The 25,258-nt window shown below is 45.0% G+C and overlaps 1 protein-coding gene across 1 annotated transcript in view; it reads left to right on the top strand.

The window, feature by feature from the left end:
* Positions 1-25,258, top strand: part of NSMCE2 (NSE2 SUMO ligase component of SMC5/6 complex) — a 187,717-nt gene that overhangs the window by 50,579 nt on the left and 111,880 nt on the right. The window contains 1 exon segment of the mRNA XM_073330157.2: positions 599-705. Coding sequence (XP_073186258.2) covers positions 599-705 — 107 coding nt within the window.

Below are 25,258 nucleotides of genomic sequence, written 5' to 3'. Positions count from 1 at the left end.
AAAACCTTTATAATAAGGATTGCCACAGCATAGTATGGTGCAGAGTTCATTAAACACTTGCTCCACTAACTTACAGTTCAAACACAATGTAATATCGGAGGGACATGAAATTCACTTTCTGTTATAGATTTTTAAGTTTATAAAGAACCATTATAATATCATCTGGTCTGATATTGTGATGCCACATGCCCTAGCTTTCATTTGGGTTCTGTCCTTGGCCCTACTTCATTAGTGCTCCAACAACTTATGGTTACCTAGAGTATGTTTTAGAAAGACGTCCAATAATTGAGAGTTTAGATAAATTGATCTCCATATGTTGGAAAGACTATTGACTTCTTAAATTCTGCAGTAGAAATGTTTTCTCCTGGAGTTTATAAACTATGAAGGTTTCACCCTGTAAGCTTGTAATTCAACTTTGGGAGGCTATATCTACCTTTCAGATAACATAATTTAAATTAATTGGGATTTGAGTAATGAAATGTTCAATGTATTTTAATAATTTAATAAAATGATTGCAGATGAATTTAGCTAACTCCTATCCAGTCATGTTCCCATTTGCATGGAGGAATGATGGATACCTATGTACTTTGTTTTGCAGATGATGTAGAGGAGGTTAACAGTATGGAAAGTGTGATGTTAGAATATGCTGCAATGGACAGAGAGCTAAACCATTATATGCAAGCAGTCGAAGCTACGGTACATCAGGTAAATGATCATTGCCATGCCAAATATTGATGAGGTTTTCTAAAACACTTTTAATTCTTACAAAATTACATTAAAAGAACATTTAGTCTTCAGAGTCAAAGGCTGCAAAGTTAGGAAATGCCAGAATCAAGGTTGCCCATGCAACCTTAATTCAGCTCCCTTTGCACATGCATTGTGATACAGTGTTTAATTACATGATCACATACTACTTTTTCCACAGGACTCCTATCTCCTTCAGTGCAGAGGATGGAAGGCACTCTGGGAATGAACCAGGGTTGTGTAGTTAATAAATAGTTTTATAGGAAATGTACCTCATTTGCTGCAGAAGGTAGATGATGATTAGTGAACAAAGCAGGTGACTGTGGGAATAAAAAAGATGATCCCCTGGTTCAGGCAGTTGAGTGCCACCTTTAGGAACTGCCCCATCACAAAGTTCTATCCCTGCCCCATCACAAAGTTCCTATGTGATGCTGAGCAAATTGCTTTTTTAAAAACAAAAAAGCTAACTGGTAATCAGAAATTCCATGATCTTGAACCATGTTGACTCTGATGTGGATTCATCATCAAGGTTAGAACCTTCAAATCTGTAGCCCAGACCTCTGCCACTTGACCTAACAGAGTAAGTAATAGCAGTAGAAAGTTGTCATCTTCTGTGGAGCCAACCACTAGAGGGAGACGAGGCACACATTTTGCAGGGCTTTCACAGCTATTTGCTGACAGCAGAGGAATGTTGAGACTCTGTAATGTTAAATTCTATTTCAGGTTCTGGAGACAAGTATGCTGTAGTGGTTACAGCTCCTTTTGCACATGTCCCCTTCTTTTCCTGCCCACTCTGTTCATGTCTGTGTCCTAGTCTCCCCTCCTCATTTTGCCCCCCTCAGCTTCCCATCCTGGTCCCCAAGTCCTCACCATCAGCACTTTGTTCCAGGCCCAGGCCCTGTCCTCTATCCCTGTTCAGTTCCTCATCTCAGACTTCCCCCATCAGCTCTCTCCCAGCTCTGCTCTTCAACCTTCCTGGCAAGCTGATTGTTTTCATCAACTGCCTTGCCACCAGCAGGGGGAGCATTGAAAGCGCAGAAGAGAGAATGTCCCTGCTTTCACTGTCTGTAACTGTCTCCAGAGCAGCCCCCCAGCTGCCAGGAGAAGCAATTGCAGGGAAAGCCCTGCTCTCAGCCCCTGCCCCATGCTCAGGAGAGAGTGGGAGTCTTCTGTGAATTTAGCTGCTAAGTCTCTACTGAGCATATGCAAACTGAGATTTTCAGGGGCTCATAACCTGGCCAGTTATGGGCAGATTTTCACAGAGAGCAAAAGACACATCCCTGCAACCATAGCGTTCTTCCTGCCAAATATCGCATCTCTTCTCTAAAGCACAGAAGCCCTAGAGCTTTGACAGGTGTTTTTTAAAAAAAGTCACATGGGGAAAAAAGTCATCCTGAGCAGATGTCTTGAATCTAGGAGAAGAAGTGTAATATAGGTTACAGCCTCGCAGCAGAACAAAGTGATCAGGGGAGGACAGCAGGTGTTTTTTCTGTAGCTGTTCATGGGAAGTGGGAGTTTCTACAGCTCTACTCTTCCATCTATTACTTACTCTGCACCCATCAAGTGGGCTAATTTCAAAGCATGCAGGCGGCCTCCAAACTATACAGCATCTCTCCTGCCGACGTCTATGGCCAGCTGTCAATCTACCTTAGAAAGTGGGGCAGTTTCCCCTAAAATCTATGTAATAGTTAAGGTGAATGAGACACTGCTGCTATTTCTCCTTCATCCTTGCCAATGTTAGGGTGGCTGTTATTGGAAGCAGAACAGACAGAACCACATGTTGAATCAGCCTCTGCTGGCCAGGCTCCCTGCTGACTTGGGAAAGGCCCAACAGAGGGTCCAACACTTTCCCAGGGACAAAGCACCAGGCTATTAATTTGTGCAGACAGAGGTTACCATTTTTCATTTATTAACAAAACTCAACTTGAAGGTTAAAAAAAAACACCTTTAATCAATCTGATTTTACCAAGTGTGTGTGTGTGAGTGTGAGAAATGGAAGAGCACAGTGATTCCAAACACATGATGCATTCTGTATGCCCTGCTTTCTTGTTATAAACCACACTTAAAAATGAGTGTCCATCAAGCAGTGTGAAAGCTTCAAGCTGATAGGATAGGGAGAGCTTGCCTGCTGCCTGCAGGCAGGATCTATTCTGCTGCAGTTATCTGGAGTTCAAACTCCTGATATTTCACCTTGCGTAACCCTTGCCAGTTGCACTTACCTGCCAGTATAAGATGACAGAAGCTCACAATGAAAATAACAAGGAAGTAGTATGAAGTATAGTTATAGGTTTCCAAAAGCCAAGTCTTTGTTGACTTAATCTGCAGTTGGAACAACACACAAGGTGAAACTTAGCCGCATCCTCTTCTGGTTGAATCAGCAGCCTGTTGAGTAAGAAATGAGCAAATGCAGTGCTGTTTCCAACAATAGACTGTGGGAAATCCTTTGTCCGTGGAAATTCCCTCTGACACTGAATTTAGCTCACCTGTGTAATGACTTGCCTTGTGCCACTTCTCCTTTTTTAACAAGAGTCTGTTTCCTGTAAAGTAAACACCGCCCAGGTTACTCTCCATGCAAAAGAAACCTAAACAGTAATGTCTGTCTGTTTGGTTTGTTTGTTTGTTTGTTTTCACTTAAAATAAAGTTAAAGGCCAGATTGTTCTGTTCTGGCCCCTTTATGCTCCCTAAGTGGAACAAAGGCTGGAAACAAAGCTGGACTGGCCAGCTGAGAATTTCTTGGAGAGCTTTTATTTGATAGAGAGAGAGTGTACCCAGCTCCTGTGACACCCCTTTACCCCCTCTCAGCCCTGTCATAGAGTAGTGCTATGGGCAGGACAGGAGAGTGGCTGAAGTACTCGTCTCTTCATCTATGCCCTTCTGGTATATGGTTCATGAGGGGCTGTGTCCAGTTGGTGTAATTTAGAGCAGTCCCCAGACAATTCCAACCAAGGCATTTCTTAGGGTAGTGCAGATCTGCCCTGAGACTCAGGAAACCATAACCAGCTCCCTGATGGCTCTGCCCCTCAGACAATCTGGGCATTTATTGTGCCAGTGGAAGGAAGATATTACAGTCGGGCCAGTAGTGCTGCCTATACTTAAGGTTGCCCAACATTTCCCATTATAAGACTCTGTTTTCAGTTGCTTATAACTTTGCCAAACTTTAACCATTTGTCTCTCTTGTGATCTCACTGCAACTGTTGCTGAGCACGGGCAGCATGCAGGTGAAGGAAGAATCAGCTTGGCTGATGCAGAGTGGTGAAGAAGAGTGGAGGTGGGAATCTCCATCCCTTAGAGGTTTTTAAAGCCTGGCTTGACAAAGCCCTGGCTGAGATGATTTAGTTGGGATTGGTCCTGCTTTGAGCAGGGGATTGGACTAGATGACCTCCTGAGGGCTCTTCCAACCCTAATATTTTATGGGGTGCAGTCAGTAAGGTGGTTGTAGGAGCCAGAGACTGGGGAGGATTTGTGGGGGGGATGGCATTGTGAGGAGGAAAGGGGATGGGGAAGGATTGGGGAGATATATATGTGTAGAGGAAGAGGCAGTTGGATGGGGTGGTGGGCAGGACCCAGGAGGGTTGGGTAGGAGCTGAAGAGAGGTGGAGTGGCTGAGGAGCCATATAGGCACAGAGAAGGAAGAGGTTGGACAGGTGAAGATGGGGTAGAGGGCAAAGAAGCTGGATCAAGGTGATCAGAGCAGAAGCGGGGGGGCATGATCTGGAGAGGGGGTTGGGAGGTTAGATCAGTTGCAGAAGTGGGAATATATGTAGTGAATGAGGCATGGGACTGTAGGAAGAGAGAAGATGGTGTTATGGTTAAGGCAGATGAATGCTCTGCTGGATAATTGGATTCTAGTCCTGCCTCTGCCATAGGGATGCCGAACAAGGCACTTAAAGCATATTGTTCACAGGTGATCACTAATTGTGTGTTCCTCTTTTTCTGAGTGCCCAAACTAAAGCCAGATTGGCCCAAATTCTGTAATTGAAGTCAATGGGAGCTATGTGTTCTTTCGTTTTTTGTCTTTTTTGAAGGGCAGTAAAAATATGGAGTTCTCTGAAAAGACAGGCCCCAAGTGTCTCAATTTGGACACCCAAAATTAGTGGACAGTTTAGCTCTTAATCTCTCTGTGCCTGAGTTACCCAACTGTAAATGAGGGATAATCTGACATGGGTGTCATGAGAATCAATTAATTAATGTTTGTGAAGCACTCATATACTTTGGTGAAAACACTAGAGAAAAGTCCAGAGGAAATTCATAATTTTTTATTCACTGCAAGGTTTGGATAGTGTAAATTAAGCCACACAGTGAATAAGAAAAATAAAGAAATGTTGAATAGCTACACAATCACTGAATGAGCCTCCTTCACTACACATCCTGATTCATTCCCAGAGCAGGTCCATTTAGTGTACTGAAGGAAGGCCCCTTGGAAAAAGAGCATGTGACCACATAATTAAGAGACTGTATCATAATACATGTGTACAAAGGGGGCAAATTAAGGTTGCACAGGCAACCTTAATTCTGCATTTGCTAACTTTGGCGTGCTTGACTCTGCAACCTTAATGTTCTTTTAACATAGCTTTTTGGATGTAATTTAGAATGAATGATGTTCTGTGCTGACTGCTATCTCCAAACTATACTTTAAACAGTATTACAGTGTTACGGTTGTGTGCTCACTTCCCTACAAAAGCTAGGCTGAGGAGGCATTTCAACACATTTTTAATATTTACTTCCCTTTTGTGTGTGTGTGTGTGTGTTTGTTTTGTGGTAAACAGCATGTAGAGGCTGCCATTATGTTTGTAACATAGCCAGGCATATTTTATGTGAATTAGTTAGCTCCTACCCAAATGGTTCACTTTTGTAATATGTTGGAGGCCATGTTTCATGCAATGCAATAGAAGCTGCATTTATCAAATAGTGTGTGTAAAGAAATACAAGAGCATTGTTCTTGCTGGATTTATGTAGGTTCATATAACACATTCTCAACATGATCTCTGAGTGCCTTACCATGAGCAAAAGAATCTCTCTCTTTTATAGAGTCTAAGGGTATGTCTATACGGACCGCAGTGCAGCTGTGCTGATACAGCTGTGCCTCTGAAGCACATCCGGTGAAGACGCTCTATGCCAACGGGAGCGAGCTTTCCCACTGGCATAAAAAATCCACCTCCACGAGTGGCGAAACCTATGTCGGTGGGAGAAGCTCTCCCACTGACATGGCGCTGTGCACACGAGTGCTTATGTTGGTATCACTTATGTCGCTCAGGGTGTGGAATACGTAGACGTAGCCAGTGCTGTAGGTCCTGCAAATTCTTATTCCTGCACTTGTCTTTATGTACTTTGACTTCAGTAGGGCTATTTGCATTTGTAAAATTAAGCATATGCCTAAGTGTTTGCAGGATCAGCACCGCAGGTAACAGGGAATTTATCGGAGCAAGAGGCATAGTATCTCTGCTTTCCCAGTGCCTGGTCATGTCAGGGCTTTGGGTCCGGACAAGATGGCGGTGATGCTGATACATTGGGAGAACCTCCAGAAGAAAAGGTGAAGGTAATATCTACTCCCTCTACTTCTGAAATCTGCTTGTTGTTTGTTACTTTGTGGAATAATGAGTCCTAAATGGACTCAGGAGACCTGGATTTCATTTGCAGCTTTGCCATTGGTCTGCTTGGGTAACTGTGGGAGAGTCACTTTACTGCTGTATGCCTCAATTTCCCTATCTATAAAATGGGGATAATGATGCTTACCTCCTTTGTAAAATGCTTTGAGCCCTGCCAATACAAAGTGCTATATGAGTAGGTATTATTTTATTTTATTACTGAGGATTGTAATTGGGAGTCTTTTGGGTTCTGCAGCTACTTGTGGATTCCTAGATAACCCCAAAGGAAGGCTCTTAGTGACTTAGTGGCTTTTCTCATATGGATTTAAGCTTTGGGGGTGGGAAGCCAGGGCATTCTCAGCAGTTGGGCTCTTGATTCTGGAATTCACTCCCCCCATTTATTGAACACACCCTGAGTTAAGGCATATCTGTTCACTGGCTTTTTTCCTGCATAATTTGCTTTAGTGAGTTCTGTTTTTGTCTTGTTTTTTCCTGTTAGGAGCAGTTTTGGGGTTGGGTGGTTAATATGATTATCTCCAAATATGCAGTATGTTGTTTTAATTAGTGTAAATATTTCCAAAGATCATGATGGGTATGTTTTTATAAATGCGTCTTTAATCCAGTCATTCTTAGGAGTTATTTGTTTTTTCTGCTAGTATTAAGAATTTTTAAAATCTGCCCTTATTTATTGCTGGCAAAAATCAGTAATTTTACCTGTAGACACTCTTTTATGGCTCAGAACAATGGCTGAACAAGGAGAACATTATTTTGAATTCTTTAATATAGTCCCCCAAACCACATAGGCCAGGGGTGGGTAAACTGTTTTGCCTGAGGGCCAGATCGGGGTTGCAAAAACTGTATGGAGGACCGGGTAGAGAAGGCTGTGCCTCCCCATACAGCCTGGCCATGCCCCCCTCAGAATCCCCAACCCATCCAACCCCCCCGCTCCTTGTCCCCTGACCGCCCCCTCCCAGGACCCCCACGCCTAACCACCCCAGGGACCCCACCCCCTATCCAACCCCCCTGCTCCCTGTCCCCTGACTGCCCCAACCCCTGTCCACACCCCCGCCCCTTGACAAGCCCCCCGGGACTCCCACACCTATCCAACCCCTCCCAGTCCCCTGACCTCCCCCCCTCCTTGAACCTCCACCCCATCCAACCACTCCCTGTCCCCTGACTGCCCCCCGGGACTCCCTGCCCCTTATCCAACCCCGCTGCTCCCCGCCCCCTTACCACGCCGCTCAGAGCAGCAGGAGCTCGCAGCTCCACCGCCTGGCTGGAGCCAGCCATGCCACCGTGATGCCCAGCAGGAGCGGTGGGCCAGAGTGCTGGCGGCGCGGTGAGCTGAGGTTGCGGGGGCAGGGGGACAGCAGGGGAGGGGCCGGGGGCTAGCCTCCCCAGCCGGGAGTTCAGGGGCTGTGCAGGACGGTCCAGCAGGCCGTAGTTTGCCCACCTCTGACATAGTCATACTCCATCATTATTATTATGTATTACTTGTATTAAGGTTCGAATAGAGGCCTCATTGTTCTAGGCACATAGTAAGAGACAGTCCCTGTGCTGAAGATCTTACAATCTTTATAGATTAGCAGGCAAAGGGTGAGAGGAAGGGAGGAATATTATCTCCATTTTACAGATGGAGAACTGAGATACAAAATTCCAGATTCTCAAAGGTATTTAAGTGCCTAACTCCCATTGAGCTAAATTCCTTTGAGAATATGAGCCAAAATAATTAAGGTCTCCATTCTGCATAGTGTCAAGCATTCTGTCCCAATCCCCCATAGCATTTAAGCATGTGCTTAACTTTGAGCATGTAAGTCACTTAATTGATTTGACTGTGATTACTTACATGCTTAAAGTTAAGCATGTGATTTGGGCCCGAGGAATCGGAGATCTACGTGGCTTGCCCGTGATCACACAGGAAGTCTGTGGCAGAGCCAGGAATGGAACCGAGATCTCCTGAGTCCCACTCCAGGGCTTTAATAACAAGACTGTCCTCCTTCTCGTCATTTTCTTTATTCTGTCAGTCATGCTCCGATTAAAAGAGCAAAACATTATTGATAACTGATTTAATTTGTGCTATAATGAAACCTCTTTTACTAACATGGCAGAATGAAACACTAAGCACTTGGTGTAAGCAACTACTTGGTGGTATCTTTTAAGTACAATGAGAAGTTTTAATTTATAGTAGGTTTCAGAGGAACAGCCGTGTTAGTCTGTATTCGCAAAAAGAAAAGGAGTACTTGTGGCACCTTAGAGACTAACCAATTTATTTGAGCATGAGCTTTCGTGAGCTACAGCTCACTTCATCAGATGTTTACCGTGGAAACTGCAGCAGACTTTATATACACACAGAAATCATGAAACAATACCTCCTCCCACCCCACTGTCCTGCTGGTAATAGCTTATCTAAAGTGATCAACAGGTGGGCCATTTCCAGCACAAATCCAGGTTTTCTCACCCTCCACCCCCCCACACAAATTCACTCTCCTGCTGGTGCTAGTTTTATAGTAGATGGCCATGATCTATCAAATGGCTCCACATTGATAGGCTCTTACATTAACTCAGAGCCCAGCTCAGTCAGTGTGACTCCACCGAAGTGCAATGAATGACCCAGTTTGATAGACATGTTCTGTTCTTCAGTTAATTTACTTATTTTTTTAAAATAGGATTGGTAATATTTTGTGGTAGGCCCAGTTAAACAACTTTCTATTGCAAAATTAACTAAGTTCCACTTTTTTTGTTTTGGTGATGTGATACAGCATGGCCAGAGGGGCAGCAGAAGAGTGTGAGAAGGGAGCCTTATTCCCTGTAGAGGGAAGAAAGTTTCCTATAAATTAATTAGAGCACCTGAAGGCAACTAGAGCACCTGAAGCCAGGCACATGATAAAAACCCCCTGCTTCAATCAGACAAGGGAAGGAGTTGAAGCAGAGTAGATTGGTGTTGGAGCAGAGAGCAGTTTGGAAGGAAGCAGAGGAGAGTTTGGAGAAGTGCTGCGGTGGGCTAAGAAGACCAAGACCCTAGGTAAAGGGACACCTGGTTTGTGCAGAGGGAGGGCAGGAAGCCCCACAAGCTGAAGGGCAGGAGAGGGAAGTAGCCCAGGGAAGGAACCGCTAGTTCTAGTGGTTTACCGCTATCCCTAGGGCCCCTGGGCTGGGACCTGGAGTAGAGGGCGGGCCCAGGTCCCTCCATCTCCACTCCCCTCCTCTAGGACACTAGTGGGGCAGTTAATACCCTAATTCAGGGGCAAGAAACGGTGCCCTGAACCCGTCCCAAGAAGAGAGAGTGCGAGACCCATCATAGTAGTGCTGGAAATTTGCCACAGTGACTATTGCTATGAAGTTGTTATATTAAATTAATGATGGCAAAAAGAGTGTATTACAGTAGAGCTGAGATTAGCGTTATTGTTCACAGATGCTTCTTAAATACACTTCCCAGTTACTTTGGTGAACAACCTAGTCCTGGAGCTAAACAGTCATGAGGATGTAACATTTGTTATATGTTATACTTAAGGTGTATTTATTTTTTGTTAGACTTAATAATGTAATGTATCTTTAATCACCTTTAAATCTGTATGCTACCATCACTTAGTACCTGGGTTTTGTCAGTATAGTATGTGCAGGGTTGTTTTTTGGAGCACATTCATTTGCTCTGAAAGCCTCAACACTAAAGTACCTTCCTCCATTTTACTTGTACTCTTCCCTTTGTTTAATTAATTACTTTGAAGACTCACAATGATCCTCTCCACATAGATTTACTGTGTTTCTTCCTGTTTAAATCATTCTATTTATAACACGTTCTGCTTTGTTAAGGATGACTTAATAGTTTTTTGTTGTTGTTGTTTTTTATTTTGAGCCTGATTCAGCAAGGTACTTAAACATGTGACTAACTTAATGGATAGTCCCAGTGAAGTTAGCAGCATTGTGTGTACTTAAAGTTAGGCGTGTATGTAATTATTTTGCTGAATTGGGGCCCAAGATTTATAAAACGGACCTGATCCTGCCAAGATTCAGTAACAGGTGTCATGCTTAGTATCGTTTGTAGTCCAGTTGATTGTACTCTACTCTTAGTAATAAACCTTACACCAGGTATTAAGTGTTGGTAGACTGGCGTCATTTTGAGGCCCTTACCTTATGTACTTGATATAAATGGCATTGTCTTAGGGAATGTCTACACCAGGGGTTCTCAAACTGGGGGTCGGGACCTCTCAGGGCGTCGCAAGGTTATTACATGGGGGGTCGTGAGCTTAGCCTACAGCATTTATTATGGTGTTAAATATATAAAAAAGTGTTTAATGTATAAGGGGGGGTCGCACTTGGAGTCTTCCTATGTGGAAAGGGTTCACCAGTACAAAGGTTTGAGAGCTACTGGTCAACACTATAACCGCACAACTACAGCATTGCATTTGTGCTGCTGTAGCGCTATAGTGTAAATGCTTCCTACATCAATGGAATGTTTTTTCTGTCATTGGTTTTTACCAGCTTGTTTTTTCCCCAGCACTACTAATTGTGGATGTTTGGCATAGGAGCTGGTTGCACTGGGAGAGGGCAGTTTATAGATTCATAAATTCCAAGGCCATTATGATCACCTAGTCCAGGGGTCTCAAACACAAGCCTGCGGGCCACATTTGCTGTGGCCCACCAAGCTCCCCGCAACCCCCTCCGTCAGTTATTTCCTGTGGCCACCAAGATCCCGTCCCCCGCCACTCCTCCAGCACACCTTGTCCCTGCTCCTCTACCTACCTCCAGGCACTTCCTGCCGCCAAACAGCTGTTTGGCGGCACTTAGCAGTTTCCAGGAGGGAGGGGGAGGAGCAGGGAGCCGTGTGCTCAGGGGAGGAGGCGGGGCAGGGATTTGAGGAAGGGGTTGGATTAGGGGCAGGGAGGGGGCGGAGTTGGGGTAAGGACTTTGGGAAAGGGGTGGGAAGAGGCGGGGCAGGGTCGGGGCCTCATGGAAAGGGTGGAGTGGGGGCGGGGCCAGGGGGCAGCATGGGGGAGCAGTGTCAGTGATGTGGCCCTCGGGCCAATGTATTAGTCTTCATGCGGCCCTCCTGGTAATTTGAGTTTGAGATCCCTGATCTAGTCTGACCTCCTACATAACAGAGGGCAAAGAACTTTCACGAAATAATTCCTAGAGCGAATCTTTTAGAAACACGTCCAATCTTGATTTAAAAATTGCCACTGATGGAGAATCCATCATAACCCTGGATAAGTCGTTCCAATGCTTTGATAAAGGGTTGTATGCGGAAGGGTGGTTAAAGGGAGTGACGGAAGGTTGGTATCTCTAGGGGTCAAAGTTAAGGTGGATCGTCCGTGTTCTGTGGTAGTTGTGATAATAGTAAGGTGTATGGGTGTGAGCGAAGGAGTACTATTGAGTGGCTTATATTTCTGTTCTGTTTTTGCGGATTTGAATCAGGAAGGGTGTGTGTGTGGCAGCCCTAATTGCTTCACAACAAAGCTTTTTGTGTATTATTTCCCTAAGATTTTTAATGCTTATTTAGAAGTGGTCACTGGACGGGGATTTTTTCCCCCGCATCAACAGTGAGGCACAAATCCTGTTGTAAGATCATTTACAAAATCTGACAGTAAATTGTAGGTCCTTATGGAGAGGGTATTATATGAGCCTACCCTGTGAATCAGATTTCCATGGACCTGACCCAGTCAGTCATATTTGTGTGCACCTACCCCCCAATCTCCGCATCAACCAGTCAGGCTTGCATGTACCTGGTTCTCTTGAACAGTCAGGCTTACAGTCTTATGGGTGGCCAGCTCCCATCAATCAAGTTTGTAAGTATAGTGAATACAATTACAGTAAAAATGTTCCAAAATCTAACAACAACAACTCCTTGTTGTACCAGTTTTCCTTCAGGCGCACCTCTCTATCAAGTTTTGTGTAAATGGACGATGTTTTTGAGAGAGATCAGTCAACAATGACCAATAGGATGGCCAAGGAGAAATTTCAGCTGAAGTCAAAGGCTTCCTGTTAAAAAGAATCATAACAGTTTGTTGGATTTTTTTTTCATGTTTTTTTTTTTAATTATTTTTTAAAGAAACATTTTGTGGAAGGTTATAAAACATAGGAAGAACTTAGTAAGTATATTTTAAAAACACATTAAATAATTTTCAAAAGTATTCATGGAGCAGTGAAATGCTTATAGCGCTTGGTGAGCAGGCACATTTCAAAAAGAAGATACTGTAGTGAAAAATTATGATTATTTACTTTTTTTATATGTATTGCAGTAGCTTCTCGCACTCTGAGACATGGATAATGCATTTCATTTTTGAAATCCGGTTTACTTGAGCATTTTAGGAAAGCCAAATCTCTAAAAGGATAAACTTCCACTTTTGCACTTCGATAATTTATACATAACTGAAGTATTTTTTAAAAATCTGAACAAAGTATTTGCATGCCATGTTTCAGCGTAGACAAAATTTCTGTGATGAAGTTATATATCGTGTTTGGACTCATTGACTATAGGAGTCTCAGTTTGACAGAATATGTTGCCCTGATTTTGGAATCCTAATGTACTTACAGCTATGAGTTGTGCCTCTTTTTTTATTCCACTTATTTAGTTTTACAAAATGCACTCATCACATAATCTCCAGGGGAATGTATAATATTTAAAAATAATGCACACAACTTGTTGACCAATGTTAACACTAAGATACCCTCCTCAGGAAATAAGCAAAATACCTACCCTACAGTCACCTTCCCCTCAGCTGCTTTCTATTTAGGGTTGCCAGGCGTCCAGTTTTCAACTGAAACACCTGGTCAAAAAGGGAACCTGGCGGCTCTGGTCAGCACTGCAGACTGGGCTGTTAAAAGTCTGGTGGGTGGCGCAACTGGACTAAGGCAGGCTCCGTGCCTGCCCTGGCTCTGTGAAGCATATGGCATGTCCAGCTCCTAGGCGAATGGGCGGCTAGGGGGCTCCGTGCACTGCCCCCGCCCCAAGCACTGGCTCCACAGCTCCCATTGGCCGGGCACCGCGGCCAATGGGAGCTGCAGGGGCAGTGCCTGCAAATGGGGGCAGTGCGCACCGCTCAGAGCTGCCTGGCTCCACCTCTGCTTAGGAGTCAAAGAGACATGCTAGCCACTTCCAGGAGCCGCCTGAGGTAAGCACAACCTGCACCCTGAACCCCCTTCTGCACTCCAAGCTCCTTGGTCCCAGTCCGAAGCCCGCTCCTACACACCAAGCCCCACACCAGAGCCCTCACCCCCCCACACACCCCAACCCCCTGCCTCAACCTGGGGACCCCCCTGCACCCTGAATCCCCCATTTGTGGCCCTACCCCGGAGCCTGCACCCCCAGCCAAAGGCCTCACCTCCTCCCATACCCCAACCCCATGCCCAGCCCAGTGAAAATGAGCAAGTGAGTGAGAGTGGGGGAGAGCGAGCGACAGAACGAGGGGGGATGGAGTGAGTGGGTGGCGGGGCCTCGGAGAAGGGGCAGGATAGGACAAGAGTGTTCGGTTTTCTGCAATTGGAAAGTTGGCAACCCTATTTCTACTGCCACTGAAACCATGGCCAGTGCTGCCATTTTAGGCCCCAGTCCGATAACTGGATCTACTAATGTGGACTCTGTGCCCATGTGGAGCAGCAATAACGTATATGGGTTCTCTAATCTATGAGATTAGGGGGTCTGTCCTAGTGGTACTGATTGCAGGATTACAGCCTTAATATACTAGTTTTAAGAGCTGCTGACAAAAGAAATAATGTTTATGGAAATCCTTGGGGCATGTTAAATAATAAATGTTGGTAATCCTGGTTTATGGCTGGAAAAATGAAGATGAACTATGAAGTAAGGTACCGTATGTGCTTTCCACCCCAACCCTTCAGTTAAATAAATTTTATTTTTATTTTCCTTGTGTAAGGTATTTTCTGTAATCCTCAGTGCATTGTTTTTATTGAATGACTAATGCATCTGGTAGCTCTGTATTATATATACTGAATCACTTCTTTGTTTTATGATATATTTAAATGTTTTAAATCTCTATGGAAATGAAATATTGCAAAGGACTTTAACCTTTTGTTCTGGGGTATGTTTGTGCGTGTCATTTGTGTCAGCACAGCCTGTGCTACGGAGAAAATATTCTGACTGATGAAGATTACCAAGGTACTGTTTCACAAAATCTATCTAGAAAATAGAGATGAGATGAGCAGGTGTGTTTTTGTGGGGGGGTTTTCAGAACCTAAGTTTTGTATTCAGAGTTTGCATACAGTCATTGTAAACTGAAAATAATGCACATCTGTTGCCTCTGCTATACCACCCCCCTTATTTGTCATTTTTCACCGGCGTCAGAAACGTTGCTCCGAACACCTGAACTGATCTTTTCATTTTTCTAAGCCATTGTTTATCAACACCCATAGAGTTAACTTTTGGTTTTCCCCTCTTCTGTTCTCTGGCTGCAGTTAATTCACACTTTGAAGCTAAGGCAGGCCTTGTCTACCAGTTATATTGGTGTACTTATACCAGTATACTCTACCCCTGACCCGTGTGGATACTTTTATTCTTCTTCAAGTAGTACCCTCAGGGTCCTACTTAGGACGGAAGAACCCAATGCACAGCTACAGACTAGGGACCGAATGGCTAGGCAACAGTTCTGCGGAAAAGGACCTAGGGGTGACAGTGGACGAGAAGCTGGATATGAGTCAGCAGTGTGCCCTTGGTGCCAAGAAGGCCAATGGCATTTTGGGATGTATAAGTAGGGGCATTGCCAGCAGATCGAGGGACGTGATCGTCCCCCTCTATTCGACATTGGTGAGGCCTCATCTGGAGTACTGTGTCCAGTTTTGGGCCCCACACTACAAGAAGGATGTGGATAAATTGGAAAGAGTCCAGCGAAGGGCAACAAAAATGATTAGGGGTCTGGAACACATGACTTATGAGGAGAGGCTGAGGGAACTGGGATTGTTTCGTCTGCAGAAGAGAAGAGTGAGGGGGGATTTGATAGCTGCTTTCAACTACCTGAGAGGTGGTTCCAGAGAGGATGGTTCTAGACTATTCTCAGTGGTGGAAGAGGACAGAACAAGAAGTAATGGTCTCAACTTGCAGTGGGGGAGGTTTAGGTTGGATATTAGGAAAAACTTTTTCACTAGAAGGGTGGTGAAACACTGGAATGCGTTGCCTAGGGAGGTGGTGGAATCTCCTTCCTTAGAAGTTTTTAAGGTCAGGCTTGACAAAGCCCTGGCTGGGATGATTTAATTGGGGATTGGTCCTGCTTTTGAGCAGGGGGTTGGACTAGATGACCTCCTGAGGTCCCTTCCAACCCTGATTATTCTATGATTCTATACCCCTACGTGTGCTCCACTTCAGATGTGCATGAGCCCCTGTATCACTGATCAGAGATTTTTGTTAGCAGTGCCTGTTAGGCCTGCACATACACTCTACACATTCTTGTGGCTGGTATCAAGGAGATAGAGGTCCGCACAGGAGAATTGCCCTCAGTTCCTCTCAACCCACTTTGGCCTGAGACTGAGTATAGAGTGTGCCTGTTCTCTTCACATATTCATTTCCAGTATAGTTAATATTTTTAGTGTTAGTTACTTTAGCTTCTTAGTATTTATTGGGAACTGTTGGTTCCTTTTTGTTTTTTGACGGTAAGGGATTGTTCTGAATGTGGTTTTGGTATATGCCAGGATCCCTGAGTTCTAAGAGTTGTCTTTTCTGCTGGGAGGTTATCCCAGTCAATGCTGGGCCTCTGCTATTTGGATATTACAGTGACTGAAATCTGCAGAGCTGCAACCTGATCCTCTGTACATACTTTCCCCAACCTGTATGCTGTGGTTCCTGCCTGTAGATCAGATACTGCAGTTGGCAACGCAGTTCTGTTTTCAGTAATGGAATCTGTTCTGAAGCTCCCCCCTCCTTAGGGGATACTGCTTGGGAGTCACCAGAAGTTGGGCAGCCATCAGGACACCACTTGAGGAAAGAGGAGAGCTTACTCACTTTGTGGAAAAATTGGAGTTCTTTGAGATGTGTGTCCCTACAGATGCTCCACTATCTGCCTTCCTTCCCCTCTGCATTGAAGTTTTCCTTGTGGGACTTTGCGGTAGAGACGAAACTGATGGTGGTTCACCCATGGAGCCCTATATATCCTCGGTGTGGGGTATGAGGATGTATTGAGTGCATGCTTGGGCTAAATGGGCACTGCTACCAAATATCTGTGATCAAAGGCACACCTGAAGTAGAGCACCCATTGGGGGACACACCTCAAAAAACTCCAGTTACTGTACAAAGTGAGTGACCTCTCTTTCTGGTGTACCCTCCCCCATGCCCTTGTGTGGACATGCTTATTCCAGTATAAGAGAGGCTTTTTAACATTTAGCTTAAGCCCTTTCACAAGTGACACAAGCTAAACTGAAAAAAGGCACACTTATACCAGAATAAAAGTGTTTACATTGGGGGTTATACCAGTATAATGATATCAGTTTAAATTCACACCTTATTTTATACTGGTGTAACATTCCTATGTAGACAAGCCTTTATATCTTCCTTGAATTACATTTTTATATCTACTGCTTCTTGAATTTATTCTCTGACCTATTCTTTTGCTTCACCCTCGCCGTCACTATTTTGGACACCAATTCCTGCATAGTCCTTGCACAAATATCTCTTCTTTCATGTTGCCCCTTATGTTTGAAATGTCCTACAAGCTTTTGCTTGTGCTTCGCTATCCTAGATCTGTAACCTATCTTCTTTCTGCTGTCTGGTGTACATGGCATCCCGTTTGTCTGCCTGATCCATCATTTTCATTGTGAGCTCTTCAGGGCAGGGAGCTCTTGTGCAGCATATGTACTCTGAAGAACCTTCCACACTTGTGGGCTCCATGAAATGATCGTACACCATCTTGGAAGGCCAATGTTTGCTCATTCTAGTGTCCCCTGTGAAGGGTTTGGGGCCTTTCACTGCATCCTAAAGCCACAAATCAAAAACAAAAAGCATAAGTGGTTTTGGTTTTTTACTTTCAAAATTGAAATACAACGACAAAGGTTTTGCAAAAGCAAAATGAAAGCCCTGCCCTGTTCATTCTAGAAAATAAAACTGATGCTGTATAACAGAAGCACTGGCATTTGATTCAGTGCTTCTCAAATAAATGCAACTTATGCTTTAGGAATATTTGTACATAAAATATAAAGTGCATTTTTTCAAAAGTGCCTACATAATTTAGGAGTGCAAGTCCCATTGACTTTTCACTGGCACTTGAGCTTCTAAGTCAGGTTAGGTGCTTTTCTAAGTTAGGTGCTTTTGAAAATCCCACCCTGAGTTTATGTTGGTCCTGTATTACATTATTTGGATAATCACAGACTGAATAATATAGACTGTCACAAAACTGGGTAAATCTACATACAGTAAATGAGAAGAAAAGCATTCATCGTCAACCACAGGTGGACATGGATAAGTGCCTGGATGGGTATGGGGGAGGGGAGAAGGAACACAATAGATTGATGGGAGTAGTTAGAAAAGAGAAGAATAAAGGAGACGGGGAGAAGCCAGAAAAGAAGAGACAGAACATGTACAGGACAAGGTAGAGAACACAATGTGGTTTGGAGGGAAAGAGGAAATGGAGCCTGAAGACTTTTCAGGAAAAGATATTCAATGATCTGCTTTAGGTAATACAAGAGAGAACAAATGAAATGAGGAACGGCAAAGAAGGTAATGCAAAATCGAGAGAGGTTGTAGATCTGCCCAGAAATAATTACTCCTCAAATCATTCAAATGCTACCACATGGATTGCAAGGAACAATTTCCTAAGACAAAACTTTGCAATCACAATGTAATATAGGATAGATAAGAGTTCGGCAAAGCTTGTGCTTTAGGGTATGTCTGCTGAGCATTTTGGAGCCTGTGGGAGCGAGTCTCCAGCCTGGGTCGACAGACTCAGGCTAACAGTAGTGCTCTAAACATAACTCCATAGACACCACTTTGAAGTTGCAGCTCAGGCTGGAGCTTGGGCTCTGAAGCATAGGGAGGGTTTGGGTGCAGAGCCAGAGCTCCAACCTACGCTGCAACTTCAAAGTGGTGTCTAGAGAGCTATTTTTAGAACACTAGCATGAGCCCCGTTGGCCTGAGTCTGTCGACCCAGGCTGGGAGGCTCATTCCCACAGGCTCCAAAATGCTGCGTAGATGTACCCTGAGGTCCTCTCATGAAATACACACCTCGAGTGGCAATGACGCCCTGGGTGGGCAGGTCAGGTGAAAAGGCAGAAAAGACTCAAGCAGGGCCAGCATGTTACACAGCACACTCAAAAGCGCACACATTTTAAACTACATTTAGTGCTAAAGGAGTAAACCACGCCTATACAATAATTGCATTTACTTCATAGACTGCTAATTATCTCAACAGGATTTAGTGAGCCTGTATCCACTTGATTCATCCTAATTGGGAGCCATGTCATCCTAATCCGTAATTTCCTCTGCAGTTTGGGTTTGGAAATCTATACAGTCTCTTTTAAGGTGCCTGTCCCGATGGTAGTTACAATACTATTTCAGAGCAGCAGCTTCTGAAGTGGGAGTTGTAATTATTCCATATGAGTTAGTGAATCTGCTAAAGTCTTTTTTTTCCCTTTGCTTGTGAGTTAGGTGTTTTTTAAACACACTGATTCTGGTCTCCCAGCTCTGTAGGCAGCACCTCTCATGTTGGCTGTAGCATGAGTAGTGGAGTGACTGGATACAGCCATGGGCGGCCTGTAACTTGTTGTTCAATGATCATGATCCATAACTTCCTCAGGGAGGGGACATCCGGCACATTCTTAGGTCCTTCTGCATACTCTGGTGTTTTACAACTGGAGAGTCATGCCCAGTCCTGCAAATCTGCCATGGATTCAGAGACCAATGGCTAGATATCAAAGTTCTGTGGACAGGGCTGTTTTTGCTGGTAAAACTGAGAGCATCTGGAGAAGAGGATGCAGGAAGAGAGTGGGCTGCGGGGAAGAGGCTGAAGGTAATGCCAGGAAAAAGTGGTTGTGTAATAATAATGTGTGGCTGGACTTTACTCCACGGTGGAAGAGAGAAACAAGAGCATGTGACACCAAATGTACACAGGTAATGGTGTGAAATATGAAGCTGACATTGGTGAGCTCACTGCATGGAAGAAGGCAAGGACACGTGGTGTGGGTTTTAACCAGGTTGCAAAGTTAATAGTCAAACTATATCCCAGGTTCCTGTCAGTGGACAGCCCAGCACAGTCTCTTCCACCCCATTGATCCTTTGCCAATTCTTGGGGATTTCCACCACACGGGGAGCCAATCATCATGCTAGGAGGTCTCTGGATGCCTCTATTCACCCGCTAGCATCTCTCCCCCTTGTGGGGTTGAGGCAAGAGGGGACCTCTATCCCCAGCCAGCACTGCATTCAAGCACATTGGCAGGGCAGTCTCCTCGAGGTAGTGCCCTGGCCCCTGGTTCCAATTTGCCCCCACGTGGTTAGACATGATTGACCCCTCTCAGTGTGCATCCCAAGGGCATCTCCTTATGTTACCTTGCTGGACTGGGAGCTTATTTCAGCGAGTTCCTGCATTAAGCACTTGCCACATGGATGCACCAGCATCAGCTTCCTCCCCACCCATCACAGGCTACCTAAAAGTTCAATAAAAGTTCAACCCAATACTGAGATCATACAGGAACAAATCAGCACCTTTATTGTAGCACTGCACTCTGTCTTTTCACACTCTGGGCTGATAACCGAACCACCTTGGGACTCCAGTCATGTCAGTATTTCCCAGCTGGCCTATCCACCTTTTTCATTGTGGGGCTGCAGTCTGCCAAACCCTGCAGGCTAGTATCTCCAACTGTGCTGTCTCTACGCCAGAAAACGTCCATCAGTCCTCCAGGATCCTGCTTAACCTTCCATATCAGTTGTAGCCTGGAGCACCTTCCCAGGTCGTTCTCCCGTAGGTGGATAAAAGTGATGTCTGGTGTGGCCTCACGGGGCACCAGCCTATGCAAAAGAGGCATGAGCTGGTCCCAGCACATGCCCCATCTGCTGCACCAAGACAAAATTTTCATCGAGCCTGAGGCTCGGCTGCGAGGCCCTTGTTGATTTATATGTCCCCTTGTGAGCCCAGTGCACAATGCTGTGCCCATCAATCCATACCCCCAGCCATAAACATGCTCTGATATATTCTATATGATAGACATGGGGAAGGAAGCCAATCTGATTAAAACCCATGGTGCTTACAGCCCACCACCTGCATCAGCCTGCTCTCAGCATCTGCACATAGGACTTATAGACCCTGGATCACCTGCACCCTATAGCCTGGACCTCTGGTGCCCAGACCCAGCTTGACAGGCGCTGTTGCAGCCTCTTATATGGAATGAGTGGAAGCCATATTCTCCTGGTGGCAGCCCCCTCCTAAACACTACCACAAATTGTAATTGGTTAGGAAGGCACGGTTCCCCATGCAGGATCAGGGGACCCTCACTGGGTGGCCGTTGAGCCACATATGCCTGCAGTGCCCTTATAGGACACAGGTCCCTCCCACCAGAGTGGTGCAACCTCGCCCATCCCAATTCTATCAGTTTTTGATGTGTGGACCTTGAGCTATAAATAGACTGTGAATTTGATATGGCCCTATTTTGGTCAATTTCACAGTCATAGGATTTTAAAAATCGTTAATTTCATGATTTCAGTTATTTAAATCTGAAATTTCACTGTGTTATAATTGTAGGGGCCGTGACCCCAAAAAGGAGTTGTGGGAGGTTTGCAAGGTTATTGTAGGGGGGTTGCTACCCTTACTTATGCACTTCTGCTGGCGGTGATGCTACCTTCAGAGCTGGGCAGCTGGAGAGTACTGGCTGCTGGCTGGGATCCCAGCTCTGAAGGCAGAGCCGCCATCAGCAGCAGCAGTGCAGAACTAAGGTTGGCAAGGTATGATATTGCCACCGTTACTTCAGCCCTGCTGCCCGCAGAGCTGGGCCCTCAGTCAGCAGTTGCCACTCTGGCTTCCCAACTCTGAAGGTAGCAGCGCAGAAGCAAGGGTGGTATGATATTGTATTGCCACCCTTACTTCTGCACTGCTGCTGGCAGGGCACTGCCTTCAGAGCTGGGTGCCCGGTTGACAGCTGCCGCTCTCCAGCTGCCCAGCTCTGAAGGCAGCGCAGAATTAAGGGTGACAATACCGTGACCTTGTGACAGCCCCCCCCCCACGCAACTCCCTTTTGGGTCAGGATCCCCAATTTGAGAAATGCTGGTCTTCCCCAATGAAATCTGTATAGTTTAGGGTAAAAGCACACAGAAGACCAGATTTCACAGTCCGGGACATGTTTTTCATGGCTGTGAATTTGGTAGGGCCCTAGCTATAGAAAGTCACCGTCCCACTGCACATGCTATAGTTTTGAAAACCCACCCTGAAGAGTCTCCCTTGGCTAAAGGGAACAACTCACTGACTTGCAAGGCCCCAAAGAAAGCCAACAGAAAGGCTTCCTTGAAGACAACAGCCTCACTGCCTGAACAGTAGACCGAAGGAAGAACCTCAACTAATTGCCTAAGGATCTGCAAGATTGCTGGCTTCTTGATGTTGCGCCACGTCCTGGCAACCTGGGCCCAACTCTCCTGCATCCTGCGGATCATGAATCCCTGATAGGGGTCCGGGTAACCCGCAAACCTTCAGTAAAGGCCACTCCGGACAACCGGTTATCTCTAGCAAGACCATGAACTGCCAAATGCCCAAGGCCCTGGGTAGACCCTCGGCCTCCCCTGAAATGTCTCAAACACAGCTGCGTAAGCTAAAAAGGTGTGTGGTGCAACTGCTCCCTTGGCTGTGGATACTGCTTTTAGCAACCAAGATTCCAGAGGCTGCCGGCATTTGTACTGGCACTTTCTTGGCCTCCGCTGCTAATGCTCTGAATCTGTAGATCTGGAATCGAGACAGCATCGGCTATGCTGTTGTTAAGCCCAGACACATGCTTGGCAGTGAAATGAATATTGCATGCACGTTGTTAAACATCTCTAGGTAGAAGAGAATGCTATGTGAGCCTTAGTCGCATTAAGGAATCCATGCAGCTGGAGTCGCTCCTTCCCCTCCCTGTGAAGAGCTGCTGTGCTCCGTGCTAAGAAGGGAAATCTCTCTTCCACAGGGCCAGGGTGGTAGTGAGACATGATAGAATAAGCCCTGGTGTCCTGCCCTTAAATCATTCCAGCAAGAGTGGAGTTAAGTGCATTCCAGTTCCTGTCAGGGAGGACAAAGGAGACAGGCAAGCCTCAGTTCAGAGTGTAATATGCACATTTCAGGAAGCATGGACCATTTGGGGCAAGTAGGATTCCATCCCAGAGCTGGCTCTGCTCATCTCAGCATCTGAGCTGCACTCCCCAGGCCCACTTGAGAGCACATGGAAAGAGAGGGAGAAGTTGAACCGTTTCCCCCATTCAGGAATCTGGTAATGAGTGTTCCATTCCTCCAGTGAGTGACTGGTGCACTCACATTGTAGCCAGTCTGTGGGTCCATGAAACACCCATCTGACTGGAAGAATTCTGCACTGGCGCTGACTGATGTGCTTGAGCAGGACTGGTATGCAAGGACCGAGATGAACACACTGAAAGCCATTTAAGGCGTAGTCTAGTAAATCAGACATGGGCTGAAGTGGGGGGTTAAGCTCCCTCCTACACCAATGCCTTGTCTTGAGATCCCAGTTAGGACATGGAGCTCAGTGGAGCTGCCTTCAGATTCTCCCATTTAATAGACCAGATTGCAGCCCTGCAACACTGAAGGCCGCATCATGATTTGGGGACATGTCTCAGTCTCATGATTGCTGAGGGACAAAGGTGTGTCAGTGGCTACCAGGGTCATCCATACCCACAGCATGGCAGAGATTCTAGCATAGAGGTGGCTCCTTACTCAACAAGAAGAGTTGGTTTAGCTCTATAAGTGAGGGTTCATTGGAGGGAAATGTCTCTATTGCAGCATTACACCATTCAAAGTAAGCTAACAACTCAATCCATTCTGCACAGCCTTGCATACAAGCCCCGTCCTGCACCTCATACCAGTGTTTACTCAGTGCATAGTTATCACAGGGCTTTTCAAGCATCTTTCACGAGATGAGCCTCCTCATACCCCCATTTTCTTGGGTTCCCTTGGGAGGGGAGGAGCTCAGCAAGATGTGGGAGTAGTAATTTGCCTTCCAATCACAAATGATTGTCCTCCCCCAGCTTGTACTGTGCATTAGAATTTAAAAGGCTGCGTTCTCATGGACAAAGACTTCTGCACTCCATGGGGAGGAGCACAGGAGCTCTGTTCTCCTTGCCCTTCAGTGCTTTGGAGCTCTGTAGACTCCCAAAGTCCGGAGCTCCTCATACCTTGCACTTTCTTCAAGAGTTTGAGTAATTTGCAGGATTCCCATTTCTCTTCCACTCTTCTTGCCTTTCATAGACTTTAAGTTCTGTGGACATTACAAAGCTTGCATTCCTATAATAAACTACCTCAGTTTTTACAAATTCCTCTTCTAAAATTGTCATTAACTGTTCCCTAGATTTTAATGTCCTCTAACAGTATATAAAAATTAAACTGTTGTTTAGATTAGAGGGAGCCAAAAATGGTTAGGTTTTGAATAACATTTCAAAAAGTGTCATTTTTATTTATCCATAACCTAACAAGTTATTTGACCAGTTGCCTTAATAAAATATGTGTAGTGCCTTGAAAATAACAATAAAAATACTTATAGGAAACACATTTTTACTTAAAAGTTTTGACCAGTTCTACTTATGTGCTTTTTAAGCTGCAATAAGCTATCAGAATGCAAACTGCTCAAGCACACATTATCTGCATTATAATTAAGTACTACTATTGTTAGTAAATCTTGCTTAATTACAATCCGTTACATACATTTTGGAGGAGATCTGACTGTAGAGAGTTTGAAGGGATAATAACCAGTCATTTTTGGTCACAAAGAAAGCTAAGAAATATTAGACACTAGTCAATTTCAGGATAATTTTTAATGACGTGTAAGTGAAAAACTTTCTTCTAACTTTTCAGAAAAAAAACTTCAATCAAACTCATTTTCCCCCGATAACAATCTAACAATTTTAATTCAAGACTGCACGATTGTAACTCACTGTTCTATGTAAGGCTGTCAATAGAGGTCAGTCAGAAACTGGGGGGTGTGGATCAGCGTTCACATTGCACTTCCTGTCAATACCCAGCCCAGGCCGGGGAAGCTAATGATCCAACCAGCAGACCAAATTTGGTGATGAATCCTGGTCACATTTGCTCATATGCTAAGAAGAGTCAGAAACTCCAGCATGCACAATGTGCAGCAGCTGGCTTTTTTGAGTGGGTCTAGCTATTAAAAGCACATCACACCAGTGCTCTGCCTTCTCCTTTAGTTTGCTTCTGGGTAGAGTTCACTTTCCTGGTCCTTGTCTTTAAGGCTCTAAATGGTCTGGAACCAGGTTACTTCAGAGACAACTGTTACAAGTTGGGTCACAGAAACCCCCTTGGGACTGCCACCTGATGTGCTGAGACTACCTCTGAGCCTGTTTTCCCTGTCAGCTTGGGACTTCAGAACCCAAGCTTGTTGAGCCAGACGCACTAGCCTGCTGCAAAAACAGACCCAAGTCTGAACCACGTCCCCCAAAGCTGCAGGCTTTAACTGAAAACAACTTAGCAGGTTCTCCTGGTGCCAGCACCCAGATACCCAGTTCCGAATGGGATCCAAACCCCAAATAAATCCATTTTATTCAGTATAAAGCTTATACAGGATAAACTCATAAAGTGTCCACCCTCTATAACACTGATAGAGAGATATGCACAGCTGTTTGCTCCCCCACGTATTAATTATTTACTCTGGGTTAATTGATAAGCAAAAAGTGATTTTTATTAAGTATAAAAAGTAGGATTTAAGTGGTTCCAAGTAATAACAGACAGAACAAAGTAAGTCATCAAGCAAAATAAAGCAAAACACGCAAGTCTAAGCCTAATCCATTTAGAAACTGATTACA

Source organism: Lepidochelys kempii, chromosome 2 (assembly GCF_965140285.1).
Source record: "Lepidochelys kempii isolate rLepKem1 chromosome 2, rLepKem1.hap1, whole genome shotgun sequence".
In the NCBI taxonomy this organism is placed as follows: domain Eukaryota; kingdom Metazoa; phylum Chordata; order Testudines; family Cheloniidae; genus Lepidochelys; species Lepidochelys kempii.
The sequence above is the reverse complement of the archived record's forward strand: the minus strand, read 5'-3'. Positions and strand labels throughout refer to the sequence as shown.